This window comes from Aphanomyces astaci (assembly GCF_000520075.1).
Source record: "Aphanomyces astaci strain APO3 unplaced genomic scaffold supercont1.18, whole genome shotgun sequence".
NCBI classification, from domain to species: domain Eukaryota; phylum Oomycota; class Saprolegniomycetes; order Saprolegniales; family Verrucalvaceae; genus Aphanomyces; species Aphanomyces astaci.
Genome location: NW_009798281.1, coordinates 48,625 through 66,177, shown reverse-complemented (window position 1 = coordinate 66,177; position 17,553 = coordinate 48,625). Strand labels below are relative to the sequence as shown.

The 17,553-nt window shown below is 49.8% G+C and overlaps 6 protein-coding genes across 7 annotated transcripts; 3 read left to right on the top strand and 3 right to left on the bottom strand.

Moving 5' to 3' along the window:
• Positions 1 to 485: 485 nt before the first annotated feature.
• Positions 486 to 7,472, bottom strand: H257_08162 (serine/threonine protein kinase). The gene is made up of 21 exons (XM_009833951.1): positions 7,306 to 7,472; positions 7,159 to 7,260; positions 7,011 to 7,100; positions 6,627 to 6,962; positions 6,453 to 6,572; positions 6,196 to 6,393; positions 6,037 to 6,138; positions 5,867 to 5,929; positions 5,714 to 5,821; positions 5,566 to 5,670; positions 5,388 to 5,489; positions 5,231 to 5,338; positions 4,636 to 4,917; positions 4,464 to 4,559; positions 4,253 to 4,354; positions 4,087 to 4,194; positions 3,920 to 4,018; positions 3,354 to 3,863; positions 2,248 to 2,788; positions 716 to 2,169; positions 486 to 646 (listed from the first exon to the last, which is right to left on the bottom strand). Exons 1-21 carry the CDS (start codon positions 7,447 to 7,449, stop codon positions 587 to 589), a joined length of 4,830 nt encoding a protein of 1,609 aa, XP_009832253.1. The 5' UTR covers positions 7,450 to 7,472; the 3' UTR covers positions 486 to 586.
• A 555-nt stretch (positions 7,473 to 8,027) lies between these two features.
• Positions 8,028 to 8,801, top strand: H257_08161 (hypothetical protein). The gene is made up of 3 exons (XM_009833950.1): positions 8,028 to 8,185; positions 8,244 to 8,398; positions 8,491 to 8,801. Exons 1-3 carry the CDS (start codon positions 8,035 to 8,037, stop codon positions 8,761 to 8,763), a joined length of 579 nt encoding a protein of 192 aa, XP_009832252.1. The 5' UTR covers positions 8,028 to 8,034; the 3' UTR covers positions 8,764 to 8,801.
• A 751-nt stretch (positions 8,802 to 9,552) lies between these two features.
• Positions 9,553 to 11,113, bottom strand: H257_08160 (hypothetical protein; the record flags this gene model as incomplete). The annotated part of the gene is made up of 5 exons (XM_009833949.1): positions 9,553 to 9,759; positions 9,858 to 9,887; positions 9,948 to 10,130; positions 10,204 to 10,349; positions 10,423 to 11,113. The coding sequence occupies 5 exons, from the start codon at positions 11,111 to 11,113 to the stop codon at positions 9,619 to 9,621; spliced, it is 1,191 nt and encodes a 396-aa protein (XP_009832251.1). The 3' UTR covers positions 9,553 to 9,618.
• Positions 11,114 to 11,220: 107 nt separating this feature from the next.
• Positions 11,221 to 12,136, top strand: H257_08159 (hypothetical protein; the record flags this gene model as incomplete). The annotated part of the gene is made up of 6 exons (XM_009833948.1): positions 11,221 to 11,337; positions 11,401 to 11,492; positions 11,563 to 11,628; positions 11,678 to 11,754; positions 11,810 to 12,066; positions 12,134 to 12,136. 6 exons carry the CDS (start codon positions 11,221 to 11,223, stop codon positions 12,134 to 12,136), a joined length of 612 nt encoding a protein of 203 aa, XP_009832250.1.
• Positions 12,137 to 12,434: 298 nt separating this feature from the next.
• On the bottom strand, positions 12,435 to 14,897 carry H257_08158. Of its 2 annotated transcripts, XM_009833946.1 has the most exons (10): positions 14,743 to 14,897; positions 14,612 to 14,699; positions 14,512 to 14,559; positions 14,255 to 14,452; positions 13,614 to 13,916; positions 13,393 to 13,506; positions 13,277 to 13,340; positions 13,071 to 13,225; positions 12,832 to 12,977; positions 12,435 to 12,745 (listed from the first exon to the last, which is right to left on the bottom strand). In XM_009833946.1, exons 1-10 carry the CDS (start codon positions 14,874 to 14,876, stop codon positions 12,487 to 12,489), a joined length of 1,509 nt encoding a protein of 502 aa, XP_009832248.1. In that variant the 5' UTR covers positions 14,877 to 14,897; the 3' UTR covers positions 12,435 to 12,486. The 2 variants fall into 2 exon arrangements, with proteins under 2 accessions (XP_009832248.1, XP_009832249.1); XM_009833947.1 differs by lacking the exon at positions 14,743 to 14,897 and having other exon boundaries at positions 14,612 to 14,723.
• Positions 14,898 to 15,150: 253 nt separating this feature from the next.
• On the top strand, positions 15,151 to 17,550 carry H257_08157 (hypothetical protein; the record flags this gene model as incomplete). Its single annotated transcript, XM_009833945.1, has 8 exons — positions 15,151 to 15,533; positions 15,584 to 15,677; positions 15,735 to 16,136; positions 16,198 to 16,306; positions 16,652 to 16,718; positions 16,772 to 16,895; positions 16,955 to 17,319; positions 17,373 to 17,550. 8 exons carry the CDS (start codon positions 15,151 to 15,153, stop codon positions 17,548 to 17,550), a joined length of 1,722 nt encoding a protein of 573 aa, XP_009832247.1.
• Positions 17,551 to 17,553: the final 3 nt, after the last annotated feature.

Genomic DNA, 17,553 nt, shown 5'->3' with positions numbered 1-17,553 from the left:
TTGGCGGATCACTGATCGACTGTGTAAATTGCTCAACTTTCTAAATTAATTGGAGAAACATGAACTGTCAGATCCGATCGGTTTTGAATCCTTGTGAAAGCACTTGAAATTGGCTATCAGAATGTGTGTCCATCTTTGTTCTAGCACAAATAGCCGCTGAGTAATTCAAGAAGGAAAAAATCCAAATTTTGGCGGATCACTGATCGGTCACGTTAACGTTAACATGCAAATTCGCTCCCTGGATCCCTACTGATTGTCCTAGCAAAATCAATTACAGTAGCTCAATATGGGATTGTAAGATGATATTATTCTAAGTAGCTTTAGCTGGAGAAATTAATCAAGGACGGAGAATTGAGACATTTGACAGTGAAGTCCAGGAATGTTGAAACTCGACACGAGTTTCCCTGTCGAGAGTCGTAGCGAAGACACCAATTGCACGAATTTGCGAGACTCTTGAAGTAACAAAGTGGAGATTTACAGTGAAATGTGAATTGAATTTTTACAAATGTAAGATTACCATACTTATATTTCTACTAAGGTTAACGTTACTCTACAGTACCCTTCACCGTTTACCGTATGGTTGGAGTCACATCAATCGACAGGCACAGCCTGCTTCAGGAAGTTCTTCGTCCGAGAGGATCGCATTCTACACGAAAAAGACATTCACACACATTTCGTTTACTAGTTAGTATGTTCCAATGAAGTTAGTAGTTACCTCGTCGTTTCGACCACGAACAGATGATGCCGATGATGCCTCCTCGACGTCTCCCGTGGTTTCATTTTTCAACATGGCCAAGTAAATGTCTTGGGCCGTCAATCCCCCTTGTCGCTTCAACGGCGCGGTACTTTCCTGCGTTTTTGGAGCGACGTTTTCACGTCGATTCAGCTCAATCTTTGCAATCGTGTCCTTGGTCGTCCACAGCACTTGGCCATTCGATGCGTACGTCCGTTCGAGTCCGGCGTAGTCGCCCGTCGCATCAAACGTCTGGAAGAATCGTTCGAGTTGGCGAAGTGCGGCGCCCCGGATCTGCTCGACTGGTGCCCCTGCGTCTTGGGCCTCCACGGCCGCCTGGAGCACGTCAAAATCAAACACGGACGACGATTTCGTGGCCGATTCAATAGAAGTGGCCACCCTCGTCATCACGTCAGAGTCTAAACTCGGCACCCCGAGCACCTTGAGCCACCCCACGGCCGTGTTGGCCCAGTTCAAGCACTTGAACCCTGTTTGAATGTATGGCATGGCTACCGTCATGAAGCGCACGTACTCGTCCGACTTGGTGTCGATTCGAATGGGGTACACGCCAGCCGACACGGGGGTGCCCATCACTTCATCAATCAGATACAAGTACAAAGGGTCCCCTGGCGCGACCAGACGTACGGTCGCCCCGATCGCTTTGTTGGCTTTAGCCGCTTGCATAAACTTGTCGCCCATGTCCACGACCCTTTGCAGGAACGACGCCGTCTTGACCATCACGTCCTCGGCCGTCTCGTCGTGTGGGTCGTGGACTACGAGGTTGAACGGAAGGAGCACGAACGACGTGGGCACGGTCACTTCGGTAGCCTGGAAGATGCCGCGCATGAGATCTCGCTTGGCGGTGGCTAGTTGGTTCACATTTTCCTTGGTCAGGTCCACGACAGTGTCCAGTTTAGTGCCTATCGCGTTGAACCCCCGCGCTACTTGGACTTGGAGCTGGTCCAGTTTAATGCCCAGCACTGACGCGTCGTCCGTCCCGTGAAAGTACGCGTGGTCGAGCACCTGTCGGACGCCCATGCGGTTCTCCGGCTCCACCACGAGCAGCCGCTGGATTAAGTCCGCCGCCAGCCCATTCGACACTTTGCTGCGAATACGACGCCCCAGCGCGTCCGCCGTCCACGTGGCCGCCCGGTCCATCGCGTCGTCGTCCGCGTCTTGGTTTCGATCTGTGGGCACGAGCTCGGCTTCGCTGTACAGTTGAAACAACATGCACCCGAACGCCCACATGTCGATGGCCGGCGACGCTTTGACGAGTTGGTACGGAACGTTCTTGGCACGTCCCCGGAACGAACGGACGACCCACCCGCCGTGCCCGCGAGGCTGCACCTTGGGCCACCACTCAACTCGGTCGGCGTGTTTCCAATACGTTTCGTACGTGTCCACTTCCGTTGGCGACGTCACCTGTACAAACATTTCTACATGGTCCAAATAGAAGCGGTAGGAAAACGCCAAGCTTAGTATTCTTGTGCGAGTATTTGTGATAATATTGTTACCGGGGGGTAAAATGCCCGAGCTAAACTTGGACCCAATGTCGTCGCCGACCCGAGTGGCAGCGTCCAAGTCGATCAGTTGCAGCGTCTGGTGAACCCTCAAAATGTTGAGTTTCTTCAAGTCCCCGTGGATCATGCCGTGACCGTGTAAATGTGCCAGCGCCAGCGCCACGTCACGCATCATGGGGCGAATCTTCGTGTCGTCTGGGCGCTCCTTGAGGAAAATGTCCTCCAAACTGCGATCGGCCGCCGGCATGACGAGCACGTTCGGGAACTCGCACATGTTCAAGTTCCCGTGAAGCACCAACGACCGCACGTGGTCGGCGAAGGTAGAAGTATCCGCCATGGGCAGGATCCCCACGACAAACTCGGCGTCCAAATGCGTGCGCGCGTCGAGTTCGCGTGCGTGGTCGGCACCGTGGCGCATGAACTTGATCGCCACGCGCATCGAGCCGCCGTACGCGTGGCTGCAGTGCCGCAAGTACTCGTGCTCGGTCAAGTTCGGCCCGTCTTTGGAAGCACCATCGAACGCTGCTTCGTGGTTCTACCGATACATTTCACAAGTGGTGATGATTTACTATTGTTCAGGTGGTGAGTCGACTCAATTGGGAGGGGAAGGCTCTTACTAGTATGCATCTTTCAGAGCTAAAACACATAGTACGATGTCGTCGAACACAGGAAATACTTGAATGTGATCCAATAACTGTCTGTTAAAATGAAACACAAGTTGGAATGAGCCAAGGCCAGAGTAGTCAACTAAGCGGATACAAGTCATGAATATTGCTTTTTGATAGTATCGCTGCGTTTCATCTACTGTACCATTGTGACAATTATCTTCGTAAGTTATTGTTGGAAAGAATCACTTGGGTCATGCATTCCACGACTAAACCACACACTACATACACGAGTGTTCCAAATGTAAATCAAAGCATCATGAACGTCCATATACAAAGGTCGAAGCCAAGAATCGACTGAATGATCATCCAAGCAATGCAGAAGCTACAAGTCGTATTTAATCGGTTGTATACACTCAATTTGTATGATCATTCATCCTTGGACTAGTTCGTCCACGATATATTGTCCCCTTGTTGGAGTTCCAAGTAATGTACCTTGTTGGGACTCAACACACGGCTACACGCGACGAACGCTTGTCTGTCCAGGCCGCGACCTCCGGTCGCATGCAAGTCGAACAGTTGCTTAAACAGGCCGTGGTCGAACGCGTGCACGACGACGGCGGTGGCGCTGATGTGGATGGGCGGGCCGTCCACGATTTCGTACCGGCCGCAGAAGAACAGGTACCCGTTCAGGAGGTCCCGCGTGGCGGCGTCGGTGGTCTGCAGCACCGTGCGGCCTTCTCGGTCGGTGGTCATGGCGAGCTCTCGCGCCACGGACGGATGGTGGCGGAGGTCCGGATGCCGGATCAGGCGCTGAACAGCTTCGAGGCGCACGCCTTTGTCCACGGGGGTACCGATGTCCAGGTACTGGCTCCACGTGTGGAGGTGGTCGTGGCGGCGCACGACAGAGCCCCCTTCCACTCGCAGCGGCAGATCTCCCAGCAACAGCGTCACGCTTGACTCGACAGTCAATTCCGGCGCAATCGTGTTCAATGAAAAGTACGGCTATTTAGGAACCAACTATAAACGACAGATGCCCAGTGACAAGACGAGAGTCGTACGAGGCTATAGATGTGCGAAGCGACGCCGTGCTCGATAAACGCATGCACGCAGCGTGTGGCGGTAACAGTCACCGCTGCTTCGAGTGCGGTCATACCGTTCTGGTGGTTTCAATGCAGAGTACGTTAGTTTTAACAGAGACAAAACGATCGATTTGTAGTATAATTACGTTGTCTGGCAGGTCAGGTTGAATGTGCGGGTGCTGCAGCAATAGCCGGACGTTTGGGGACATATCGTACCCACACGTCGTGGCCAAGTGAAGCGCAGTTTTTCCAGTCTACAAGAGGAGCACGAATCGTATAAATAGAGTACGAAGGGTGGACTTTGGCTACTACGGTGGTTTGCTGGTTGAGTTGAATCTCCGGTCGCGCCAACAGCATTTCAAGGGCGTCCGAACCTTGTACTGTCGCGGCCGCCATCAGCGCCGTGTGGCCACTCTACACCAACCATTATCAATCAAATGTCTTATCAATCAAATGTCTTTAGTACAACGTTGTGACAAGGACATCTCATTGACATAGCGTCGAGATTGCATCCACTACATACCTCGTTTTGAACGTTGATATCAATATCTGGTCGAGCCAAGAGGAGTTTAGCCACGTCAGGATGATTCATGCAATGCATCAGCGCCGTGTCTCCCTCCTACATGACCATAAGATATATATACAATTCATTTAAATTGCCAACATAATGCGTTTTTGTTAAAGTATAGGCTCACCCCGCCGCGTGCATTCACTTGCAGGGTGGGGCGCTGGCATAGTTGATGTACGACACTTTTGAGGCCGGATTTGCACGCCAGGATCAGCGGAGTGTGGCCGTCGCAGTTGTTGGAATCGTGAGCTGGGACGCTCGTGTCGCTGACTGGCGGAGTGTAATTCACATCCAAGTCGGACCGAGCTAACAACGCCAGGACAATCAAAACCGACTCGATCGTTGGCTCGTCGTTCTCGTGGGTGGCAGTGTCGTCGTCGGAACCACTGCTGTCGGAACTAGTATTGTTCTACATGTACATAAACACAATTAAGAATGGTTCGAGTAATGTTAACAGTTCTATTGTCGAGTTTGGATTTGCAAGTTAGAAATCGAACGCTCATGGCAAGTGTATTTAGAATAGCCTAGCATATCAAATTGCATTAAAATCCAATAGTCGATCTATAGCTAGATTGGCCCTAGAATACAATATTTGTATAGTACTATACATTTGATCATATTAAAACCTGCCTCAAATCCATTGAAGCGAAGTGGACATATAACGTTAGACTACTTGTGAATGGGAGGGCTGTAGGTGGGACATCTAGAAATCAATAGCAAACCTCGTCGTCCTTGGCTTGTTTCTTGGTTTGTGCATGTTGGATGAACTTATAGTCGTTGACATGACGACACGCTCGTGTCAACGCCGCGTACAAGGCTGATTCTCCATGCTAATGATCGCATATATTCAAAATTGGAAAAATACTTGAGGACACTTACAGCGTACGTGCGATTTAGTTGCAGGTCAGGGCGTTGGCACAGCCATTTCACGGTCTCTTCCGATCCATACTTGCAAGCTGTGAGCAACACAGAAGTGTCGCTCTAGACACGGATTAGTGTTACATAGTCCGAAAATTCATCTATAGGTAGTATATGTATTTATTTCCATATGTATTACGTCAGGTTTTGAATTCACGTTGACGGTGTCCAAAGCAATGAGTTTGCCAGCCACACCGCGGAGATCATGGTACAGTGCAAATTCCAGCGGGGTGTAATCGTCAAGCTACGATAGGTGACGTTACCAAGCGAAGGTATCAATGAATTACCCCAATTTCAACGTTCAAATCCAGGTCACGCCGCGCAAGCAACAGGTCGAGCATCGCCCAAGCTGCTTTTGCAGTGGCATTCCGAATCGTTTGAAGGTCGGCGTCGTCCTATCAATATGATTACTTTCGATAGTTCGAATAATTTAATAGGACCGTTTTGACGTCCGCTGCCTGGAGCTTTTTAAGGACAATCCATAGTGCTGGCGGTGATGAACCCTAAGATGTCAAGTGTAAAGTCACTCAAAAATAGACCGTGCAGTCGTAGAGAAGACTTCAATGACTTCACCACGTATATATATATTTCCAGATATATAATCACGGACCGGTTGGACGTTCACATCCAAGGTCTTATTCTCGAGCAGTTTCACTACAACTTCATCGACGACATCACCCTGGCAAACAAAGCCAAGGGGCGTGTCTTTGCCCTACAAAAAAAGTTGTCCGTGCTGAGCTAATCTACCTAGGACGATAGCAGGTCCAACCTTGGGGGCCAGGTTCACATCAATGTCTTTGTGCGACAGTAAGACGAGGGCGATTTGTCGCTTGTTTGCGATCAGAGTTTGGGCGGCTTTCTCGTGGGTTTCACGTGTCGTGTCGGGATCTGGGTCGTCTGGATCGACGACACAATAGCGTTCTCGACGGGAGCGCGGTTTCAGCGCTAGGTACAAAGCAGTCTCCCCCTAATAGCACATTCAAACCGTCCTTGTGATATTTTAGACAAGCAGCGTATGGTTAGTACCCCCTCGGACAAAGCGTTCACTTGCGTGTGTGGAAATGCACACAGCGCTCGCACGACGTTCATGTGGCCGTTCCTTGTCGCCTCATGCAGGGGCGTATCGAGTACTTCGTTATGCCCTCCCTAATTCACAATTGAGCCTGCCATGACGACGACGTCAGCATCATGTCGAAGTACTTCGAATTTGCAGTTCACGTCAATCTTTGGGTGGGCTAGGAGCCGCTCCACTGCGGCGACGTTGCCTTGGCTAGCGGCAGTGTAGAGCGCGGACCTGCCCATTTCGTCGGGCAGATTCACGTCCACGTCGCTTCGTTGCATCAAGTACGCTTGGATGCCAACGTGGTTCCGCGCAAATGCCACGTGCAAAGCTGAGCCCACTGTCGGACTATTGCCGCACCTCGAACGACGGGGTTCGCTGTGTAGCGCATTCACTTGAATGCCTGGACTTTCGCAGAGGAGACGGACAATGGCCTCGTTACCGGCTTGGACAGCACGAACCAACGGCATGTGCAACTACATAACCAACTGCTAACGACTCGAAGGTTAAAAGGGGGGACTTACGTTAACATCGATGTCTTTCTGTTCTAGCAGAAACGTCACCATGTCTTCCAAACCAAGGTCACACGCAACAACCAGCGCCGTACCCCCACCCTACAATTGATTTCGTATACAATGCCGTTGGTCGGGTATATAAATCTGCCATAGTTACTCCGTGGTTATCGTTCAAGCCAATCGTCGAGTGCTGCAGTAGCTCGCGCACCACGTCGACGTGGCCATACGCAACCGCAACCGTAAGGAGACCCAATCGGCGCTGCATCACAGTGTTAGTGAACATGGTCACATGATCACAACATACGTCGAATTGTGACTCAAAGACACTCAGTGCCACAAGTTCGGTATAGCCAGCGCTCGGTAGTAACTCGCGCACAAGGGCCAAGTTGCCAGCTTTGGCAGCTTCAAAAATGCGACTTGTAACCTCGGCGGCATTCTCCGATTCCATGTTTGAATACACTGTGATGAAAGCTAAGCGCTGACACCCAAGGGTTGCGGCCGTTACAAAAACCAAGTCCATTTCGCTTATGATTGGTTGTCATATCTCAATAATGTGGTTTGAGTGGCTAGAGCATTCTAAAAGAAATTTGGCAAATTCATTTTGGAACGGATTTGACATGTACGCTAAGACACTCGTCCGATTCCATGTTTTCAGCTCACTGTGGAGAAACTCGACGATGTACGATATACTTCACCCAAGGGTCGCAGCAGTTACAAAATCCGAATTTGAAACCGCCTGTAGTGTGTACTAATACTACTTACTAGTACTATGTTTTATTGTTGTACTCCATAGTATGTTCAATTCGTTACACGCTTTGATTCGTGGTAGACAGGCATCCATGATCCGTTGTCCTTGCGCACACGACAAAATGCTTTGCAATCACTCACTCAAATATTATAGAGACCGTAGCAAAACAATGCGGTCGTTCTGAACGCTCACGCTCGGAGGATCATGCATGTACAAACTACACTGTAGGTGCAAGCGACATCGTTGCTATACTGTATTGCGGTTCTATAATTAGTCGCATCCACCATGCAGCGCAAAAAGTCGCAAGTGAACAACCACCAAGACAGCGACGACGGGGGGGCTGCTCCACCGTCCAACAATGTACTTCGCATCAAAGTCATCTCGATGGGGGACGGCGGCGTGGGCAAGAGCTGTGTGATCAAGCGGTACTGCGAAGGTTGATATTTTGCTCATCTCCGAAATATATATTCATGGACTAGTTGGCAATGGGGTAGAAAAGTTTGTGACCAAGTACATTTCCACGATCGGCATCGACTACGGCGTCAAACCCGTCAAGATCAACGGGTCCGAAGTCCGCGTCAATTTTTGGGACTTGTCGGGGCAGCCCGAGTTTCTCGAAGTCCGCAACGAGTTTTACAAAGACACGCAGGTGCATAGGTGAACAAGCAGCGATATCAAACCATAAGACTTGTGACAATATTTGAGACCAATCCCAACAAGAATTGATTAATTACTTAATAGGGAGGGATCTTGATGTTTGACGTGTCGTCGCGCCGGACATTTGACGGGCTGGATGGGTGGTTGAAAGAGGCGGCCAAGTACGGCGGCGGCAAGTTTCCGTGCGTCGTGTGTGGCAATAAAGTGGACAAATTGCGCCTGGTCAAGGAGGACGAGGCGGCGGCATGGGCGTCCTCCAAGGGCTACGAGTACTTTGAAACGTCCGCGCAGACAGGAGCCAACGTGGCCGAAGCGCTGCACCACCTCTTCCACCTTGTCGTGGCCCGTGTCAAGTAGACAATTCATCGCTGTGAATTTGTTTTTTAAATCCTATTCTTCTTTTCAAGGGTGGCGTTTGGGCGACGACGACTGCATGGGTAGTGGTTGGTAAAGGGACCCCACGTTGTATATGCTGACGTTGTTTGCTGGGGGTTTATTACTAAACAACATGCATGTTATTTGAAGGAATAAGGGTAACATGCGTCGAGTGGAGTCCAACTATTGCAATTTTTGAGGCCCTTCACCGATGGTATATTCCGAACATATTGGATTCATGTCGGTGGGGACGACGAGGGTTATAAGTACACACCGAGCCAGCTTTGTTATTGTTGTGTTTATTCTAAACTGGAGAATGAATCGACACAACCAAATGTACAGAAGAATTGAGCCAATCAGATTGCAGGAAACTATCATCAACGTCAAATTAGTGTGTGAATTCAATTAGTATGATACCAAAGACATGTTTACATACAAAATTCAGTACAAAGAATCGATCGATAGATTTGGCGATTCGGCCCAAATGTCCAAATTTTGGGTAAAAGGACAATATAAGAAACACCTCGGTACATTGTACAAAACTAGGTCGCCAAGACCTATCTTTGTGATGCGTGACTGTTTCATTTCGAAAGAGCTCCTATCTCGTGCGTTTATATACATTTCGGAGCTCAGCGGTTCGAAATCTGTGATAGAGTTGGTGAACTTATTGTTTGGCCTAGTATGCCAACCTCGTACAAGTGAGAAGTCGGTGGTGGCATGTATACTTTCAATCTTGACCCCGACGATTGGGATTTGAGCGCAAAAGATAAGGTGGAAATCGTCGGATTAACAAAAAGCGACCAGATATGACTAATAATAAGTTAGTGGGTAGGTAGGCTAACTCCACTCTTGTTGCACCCATGGTGCGGTGGCATTGTGAGGTTTGGGCTCCAATGGAAAGCACACGAGTCTGGCGTTTTGCGGCACTTGCACCTGACACTCGTGGGCGTATTCCACGATCTGACCAGGGTACTGCACCTACAATACAGTACAGTATACCTCAAATTTAATTATCCAACCTTTGAAAAACAAACAATATAATATATATATTATATATATATAAACTGTACATTTACCTGTAAAATGTCATGTCGCTGCAACACCATCTACGGTCATAAGAATATTTATTCATGCAATTGTCGTGAAGCATAAATTATGAAGAATACCTCGAGCCAATGGTCAAATTTGTAGATGCATGTAGCCACGATGGCGAAGTTTGTATGTAAGAACATGTACATAGCTTCCGTCGCCTTGTCAGCGTGCCACGTCATGACGCTGCTGTTGATGCCTCCCACCCGCCGTTCGTTTTCCATGGCGTCTGTTTCGAGCGTTCCAAACCATCCCGCGTACTACTCTCACATATATATACACCCTCAGAACATGAAAGAAACGCGTTTCGAACGCTTGGTATTCGCTTAATACCATGGCCAAATCATCCAGCGAGCCCACGAACACCGTGTCCAGATCGAAATACAACATCCGGCCACGCCAGCCAAACGACGGCGAGAACACCTGCGCCTTGTTCCACCAGCCCACCCACCCAAGCTCCAGCTGCCGCACGTTAATCTCTACAAATATATATTAATAAAATTGGAAATATATATATATATATAGGAGATGGGATTTTTAATGACTATTTACCCTGTGCGATGCCGGCGGGGTCGTCGGTGAGGCAGCAAAATGTAAATGGCACACTTTTCAAATGTCTGGCCACGCCCCGATACAGTTTGTTCACGTAGTCGGCGCCGTACTTGACACCCCACTTGACACACACCACTGTAATGTGAACGTGGGTCACAACCTCTGGCTGCTGGTCGTGCGGTCGGGATAGTACCAGGCGAGAAGTAGTGGGCTGTAGTAGCGCCGACAGGATGCGCTTCCAGCAAAGCTCCACCGCTACATCCTGTTGACCCAATGCGCGGTAGATGGTATTGAGGTTGTAGTACGCATGGATGTTGTCCGGGTCTTGCGAGATGGCCGTGGTGGCATGCCGTAACGCGTCCGCAAAGTGACCTTGGGCATACAACTGCGCGGCGAGGTTCACGTGCGCATCGGGGAAGTGCGGTTGAATGTCAACGGCTTGGCGAAAGTGGTCGACCGCCCGTTGGATGTGATGGGACATACTCGCTCCTTTGTCGAACACAAGGGCGCTGCCAAGGTTGAAGTGTGCAGCGGCATACCGCGGCGCGTGGACGAGGGCTTGTTCAAAGTGAGCGATCGCGTCAGCATACTTCTTCGACGCACTAAGCAGGCTTCCGAGGCGGTTGTGCCACTTGGCGTTTGCCGCGATCTCTGGCGATGGCGGAGGTTGTAGCGGGGCAGCAACTTTCATCATTGTTGCTGAGTTTGAAAATGAGATCCAAATATTAGCCAATCACAGACCAGGGGGTTACAATATGATTTGCATAGAGTGAAAAGTGAGGTGGGGAAGAAGTAATAATGTCCGACGACGAAGGAACTCGGGCGACGAGATCGCGCTCGCGAGGCAAGTCGCCGCCTGTCGATGGCGCCGACAACACTGGCAACTCGCTGTATGCGGCCAGCCTTCCGCTTCGGGTATGGGATGCTCATGCCACAAGACCAAGTGTTTGCTTGATGCTCACATGACACCACACGTAGTTGAACAAGGTTGAGTTTGAGGAAATGTTCTCCAAGTATGGCCCCCTTGTGAGCTGTGACTTGATTGAAGATCCCATCACACATGAATCCAGGTATGCATACATACGCACGCAGCATGCGGTGTTTCGATTCTCGACTAACGTTAATGACGGTGATGTATAGAGGTTTTGGGTTTGTGGTCTACGAGGACAAGCGGGACGCCGATGACGCCCTGAAAGCCTTGCACGAGTACCCACCTATCTTCTCTTAAACATGTTACTGACTTGACTGCATGTAGCAAAGAAGTGCTTGGGAAGCGCATCCGCGTTGAAAAGTCCAAGCGTTCGAAGCCGCATGCCAAGTCTCCTGGCCATTGTACGCGACCATCTCTATACATATGTCCCAAAATTGCTGATGGTGTTGCATGGAGTGCAGATTTGGGCCCTGCGAGTGCCAGTGCCGCGGCTAGGGCGAAGAACCGATCGAGGGACCGAAACGACCGTCCCCGCGATCGGTCACGGGACCGTCGGTCTCCGCCTCGGTATCGGTCGCGTGACCGTCGAGACCGGTCGCCTCGGCATCGGTCGCGTGACCGACGGGAGCGTTCGCGTGACCGTGATGGAGACCGCCGCGACGACCGTCCACGGGACCGATCCCGTGACCGCCGTCATTGAGGACGCCATCATCGTACCCAGAATAACGACGCTAACACTTATCCAAGCGTACTTATGTCCAATTTGTACGAATCGCTCAGTAACATCTAGTGTCTACGGTGTAGGATTACATAGATTCGTTATCCCTTGTGATTAACAAGGTGTCGAGGTTACTACCTAGTAAGTTATACTAGTAGTACACTAGTCACATATATGGATATCGTAGCAACCAGCATCGTACACGTCGTACTGCTCCGTCGTTGAAATACATATTCATGCTGGTGATCTGTCCTATACCTACACGTACAGTGTACGGTATACTAGGAATAGACGAAATTGTACCAGCTTCATCTTAGCTTTGATAATGCATATAAGGCAATTGATATACCATGACAATGCAAGTGTGTTTTTGATATATATTTGATGGCATACATTGGCGTTTGATATATCAACATTATGGAGAAATCATTTGGTTGGAGTACACGAGCATGTGCGTGTCGGCCACGGGGCTGTCGGCGTCGAGGGAGAGGGTCGAGTGGTCGAATTGTTTCTGCAGTGCAAACTTCCATATCGCCAACGAGTTGTGCAAAGCGGACGCGCCAGAACTGTACACGACAATGTATGTGGGCAGGGGGTGGGATTTGTACCGGGCGGTCGCAAACGCGAGGGGATCTTGACGCAACGCATCGGACGGAGACCCAGCTTCGCGCTCGCTACAAATCGATGTTGTTAAACCGAGGGGATATATATATATGTATATGCTGTTAAGCCGAGATATATATATATATATTTGACATACGAAGGAGTGCAAGAAGGAAACCACAGCGAGATGTTTTGATGGAGATGGCTGTAAAATGGAGTGGCGTGGCAAGGTACAAGGAAGTCCACAGAGTCAGTCGGATGGACCGTGGCTACCAAGTAGTCCATCACTTCCAACGGTGCTCTCTAATATATAAAAAAAATCAAGAAATACCGTTAGTTGGAAATATATATATATATTGAAATATTAGAGATATATATAAATATATATGTAGGTACCTGATGAAAGCGGGCGAAATACACGGCCGCGATGCCGTTCAGAAGGATGAGTAGACCCAAGAGGGGTTTGAAGAAGGTCCTTTTCTCGAGGTAAAGCAGGGCTTTGCCAGCGTAGACAAACGATGCAGGCAGGAGGGGTAAGAGGAATCGAGGTTCTAAAAGGGAGGGAGGGGGTTAATGTGAAAGTGTGTTGTGAAGCCGCGTGCCTTTATGGGCCCCGAGGCTGAAAACGCACAGTCCCCACACAATCACGGCAGCCAGTTCTCGTTTCTAATTTAAAACCTGAGATACTGTTCATACATATGATGATATATGAAAGTACTTGGGTGAGGAATCCACCGAACAGAATGAGCGGCAAGTGCGTGGCAGTGATCTCAGGGTACCCCGCTACAAAGTACCAGTACCACGGGTGCACTCCATACAATTTGTCTTTGCCCTACAATATATGCAGTATTATATGTTTCAAAAAAGTACTTATTTTCAAAAAAGACCATTTTTTACTCGTATATATACATTTTCATAAATAGGTTGTTTTAGTAGTACCTCCAACACGTTGAATTTGACAAAGTTCCACGGCACACATGTCCATTCGCCGTAGCCAATTCGATCCACGACCAGCATTAGGCTGATGGCAAGTACACCCACGGGGACTATAGTATGGAGAAGTAGCGCCAGTTTGGACTTGGTTTGAACGACTAGCGTCGCCGTCAGAAAGACCCATAGGACGGCGTTCGTAGGTCGAAAGATGCATCCCAACGCTGCAAATGCAAACGCCTTGCGGGTTTGCTGTTTCGTGGTCATGGAGGAGGATTCAACCAGGTCGTCCCGCCGCTTGGATTCACCGGTCTAAGGACAAGGGATTTGTAAGAGATGTCGATATATATATATATTGTCAATTATTCGAAATTGCAGTGGGGTGCAGGCAGACAATCGATATATCGACCAATCAAAACCACCCATATATCACGAATCAAGTAGCCAATCCAATCCACTCTTGGACCAATTCAACATCGAATATTAGTGTGTGAATGAAATTAGTGTGACACTGGAAGATGGGTACATACGTACACGCGTCAGGACAAAGAATCGATCAATAGATTTGGCAAAGAATCAGCACACTAAAGTCCACATTTTGGGTAAAACGACAAGGCAATCGATGGTCGTATATATGGGATGCAGCGTACGAGAAAGTGCCACGGCCAGTAGCGGAGGGCGATGGTCGTGCAGCACGTTTCTATCGAGTTGGAAAACGTTCGACTGAGTGCGAAAAAGATAAACCATGACGCCAATTGGCAAAGCAACGCGTATTTCGCAGCCGCGCCGTCGAAATACGTTCGAGCGAGCTTGTATAGGAACACGTCCGTGACGACAGTGACGATGCCCTGTTAGTACGTGGAGGTTAGATGGAATATGTGACGACAGATGAGATGTGTGTTGTTGCCTGGAGGATGCGGGGTCCATACGCCACTGTCCACGCCGTGTCGAGGTTCTACACGTGGTTGAGTATATCGTGTTGGAGAGAACTGTCTGTGTAGATCAACCAGCAGTTGTAGGGCCTTGTACAGCAGAGCAAACATGGACGGATGTGCATAGCCTCGCAACTGGGCGTGCGGTTGCCACTCCCATGTCCTAGTGCGTCGTTGTGGATGCAGGTCCAAGGATGGAGACGTACAGGTAGCCGTAGCCAAACACCATGTGGTGAGCGACTTCGGAGCTTTGCCAGAACTCATCCGGGTTGAAGTATGTCCTCACGAACAGCGCATTGAACACGCGAAAGGCCACCAAGCCTGCCACGAGCTTCCACATGATCTCTTCGCCCAAAATTGGTGTTGAAAGTTGGAAATTGAGTCACTGGAATGCAAAGGAATGATTGGCCCACCGGTTGCCAGATTTGAAAACGATTGGCTCAATCGTAGGAGAGGCGATTATATAATTTAATAGTACGATGAAATCCAATACAACTTCAAACTGGATTCTAATGAATTATCGTTTCCACCCTCCCCTTCGGCATGTGATCATAGAGGTCATTATACTGTATAAATGAATATAGCATTCCTGGCATCAAGTTCGTATTAGAACCATGACAGCGACTTCAGCGCCGGTTCAGCATGAGAACGATGCCCTGTTGGAAGATGGCGTCGGCTTCAACGAAGGCATGCGCCGAAACCGATGGCTGATCGGCGTGCTATGCGTCGTGATTGTGGCCATCATCTGGACCTTCGCCAGTGTGCTCGTGCAATACGTGTTTCACGACTTGGGGTTTTCCAAGCCGTTTTTCCTTACCTACGTTGCGAATTCGCTCTTCGCGGTGAACCTTCCGTTGTATTACATCGGAAAGAAGCTTGGGTACGTCAAGACCGAAGCCCAAGCGAGTGTGCGGGACACGTTATGGGTCAGTGCGGTCGTCGCGCCGTTGTGGTTCATTGCCAATTGTGCGTACAACTTCAGCCTCAACATGACAAGGTACATACAGATCGAGATGACAATTCCTGAGGAATGACTATGTCGTTTAGTGTCACGAGCAGCACCATCATCAGCTCCACGTCGTCCATGTTTACGTTTGCCCTGAGCGTGTTCTTTTTGGGAGAAAGTTTCGCCTGGTTCAAGGTACTCACCCTTGACGGTGAATGGTATGGGATTCCTGATCTGACGTTTCGATTGTAGATCGCAGGGGTTGTGTTCTGCATGGCAGGAAACATTGTCACCGTGCTGCAAGACGGCTCGTCCGGCACGTCCGACTCGTTCACGGGCGACTCCATCGCGCTCGTGTCGGCATTCATGTATGCCGTGTACACGTCGACGATGCGCAAGTACATTCCCGACGACTCCAGCATGAGTCTATCGCTCTTCTTTGGTCTTCTCGGCTTGCTCAACTTTGTCTGCTTGTTGCCGGTGGTGCTTTTCCTGCACTTCACTAATGTCGAGTCGTTGCAGTCGCTGACCGTGGAAATCCTCGGCCTCTTGACCGTGAAGGGTTTGTTCGACAACGTCCTGTCTGACTATCTATGGGCCCTCGCCATGCTGTATACGACTCCAACCGTCGCCACCATCGGGCTCTCCTTGACGGTCCGTTCCTTCCTCGAATATGACATCGCCCATCGTGTAACTGAACCTCGTCATCATACAGGTTCCATTCGCCATCTTCTCGGATCTCATCTTCCACGCGGTGTCTCCATCTGTGGTGGTGATCTTTGCCTCCATCTTTGTCATCGCTGGCTTCGTGCTCATCAACGTCGGTAGCAGCCATGATGATGAAGTGAAAAAAGCACTCGACTAACGTTAATAAGAATATCGATATACCTTTGTTTTTGTATGCCCAATTTAAACCAATAAAAACAATGTAGTAATTTGATTTTAGCCAATCAAATGTGAGACGAGGGAGGAGGTCTGTGGGGTTTAGAATTTCCATTGCGAAGATCTCAAAGGAAAGCAAGAGTACGTCCACGTTGATGCGTCATGTACTTGTCATGACTCATAGGATTCTTCCTTGTAGATGAGCAGCACAGGTGCAGGGGTACGAAGCTTCCATCTCCGCCTGCTGATCATGATCTGACCTCTGCTGTAGTACGATTTGTCGGTAGGGACGTTCTCGCCTGATGGACGCATCTTCCAAGTCGAGTATGCCAAGAAGGCGGTGGAGAACAGCGGGTAAACACTTATGTCCACCCTCAACGTATAACTCACTGATGCCATCTCTTTAGGACTGCTATTGGCATCAATTGCAAAGACGGTGTCGTCATGGGTGTCGAGAAGGTCCTTCTCTCTAAGCTGCTTGTACCTGGCACCCACCGCCGCATCCATGCCATCGATCGCCACATCGGTTTGGTGCGTCCTCTCGAACTTGTCCATCTTTGTCCATTGCATTTCTCATGGACGATAACTAGGCCATTTCCGGCTTGGTGGCGGACGGTCGCCAATTGGTAAACCGTGCCCGTGAGGAAGCCGCGGGATACAAGAAGAACTACGGGAGTCCGATTCCTCCCCAGGTGTTGGCGGACCGCATGAGCCAATACGTGCATTACTTCACGCTGTACGGATCCGTGCGTCCCTTTGGCACGTCCATCATGCTCGCCGGGCGCGACGTGGACACGGGCAAAACGTTCCTGAACGTCATCGAACCGTCCGGTGTGTCGTATCGATACCGCGGGGCCGCCATGGGCAAGGGCGAGCAAGCTGCGAAGACGGAGATCGAAAAGTACAAGATCTTCGACTTGACGTGCCGCGAAGCTATCAAATACATCGCCAAAATGTCCGTCATCCGCATGCTACTCGTTGTTCCTTACCATGTGTGTTTGTGTCTAGTTTGAACGTGTTGCACGACGAAGTGAAGCACCCGTTCGAGCTGGAACTGAGCTGGTTGTGCGAAGAGTCGAACTGGCAGCATCAGCTCGTGCCCGGCAACATTCGGGACGAAGCGACGGCGTGGGCCGTGCGATCCATTCAAGACGACGACATTGCCGACGACGCCGATGATGCGTAAAGA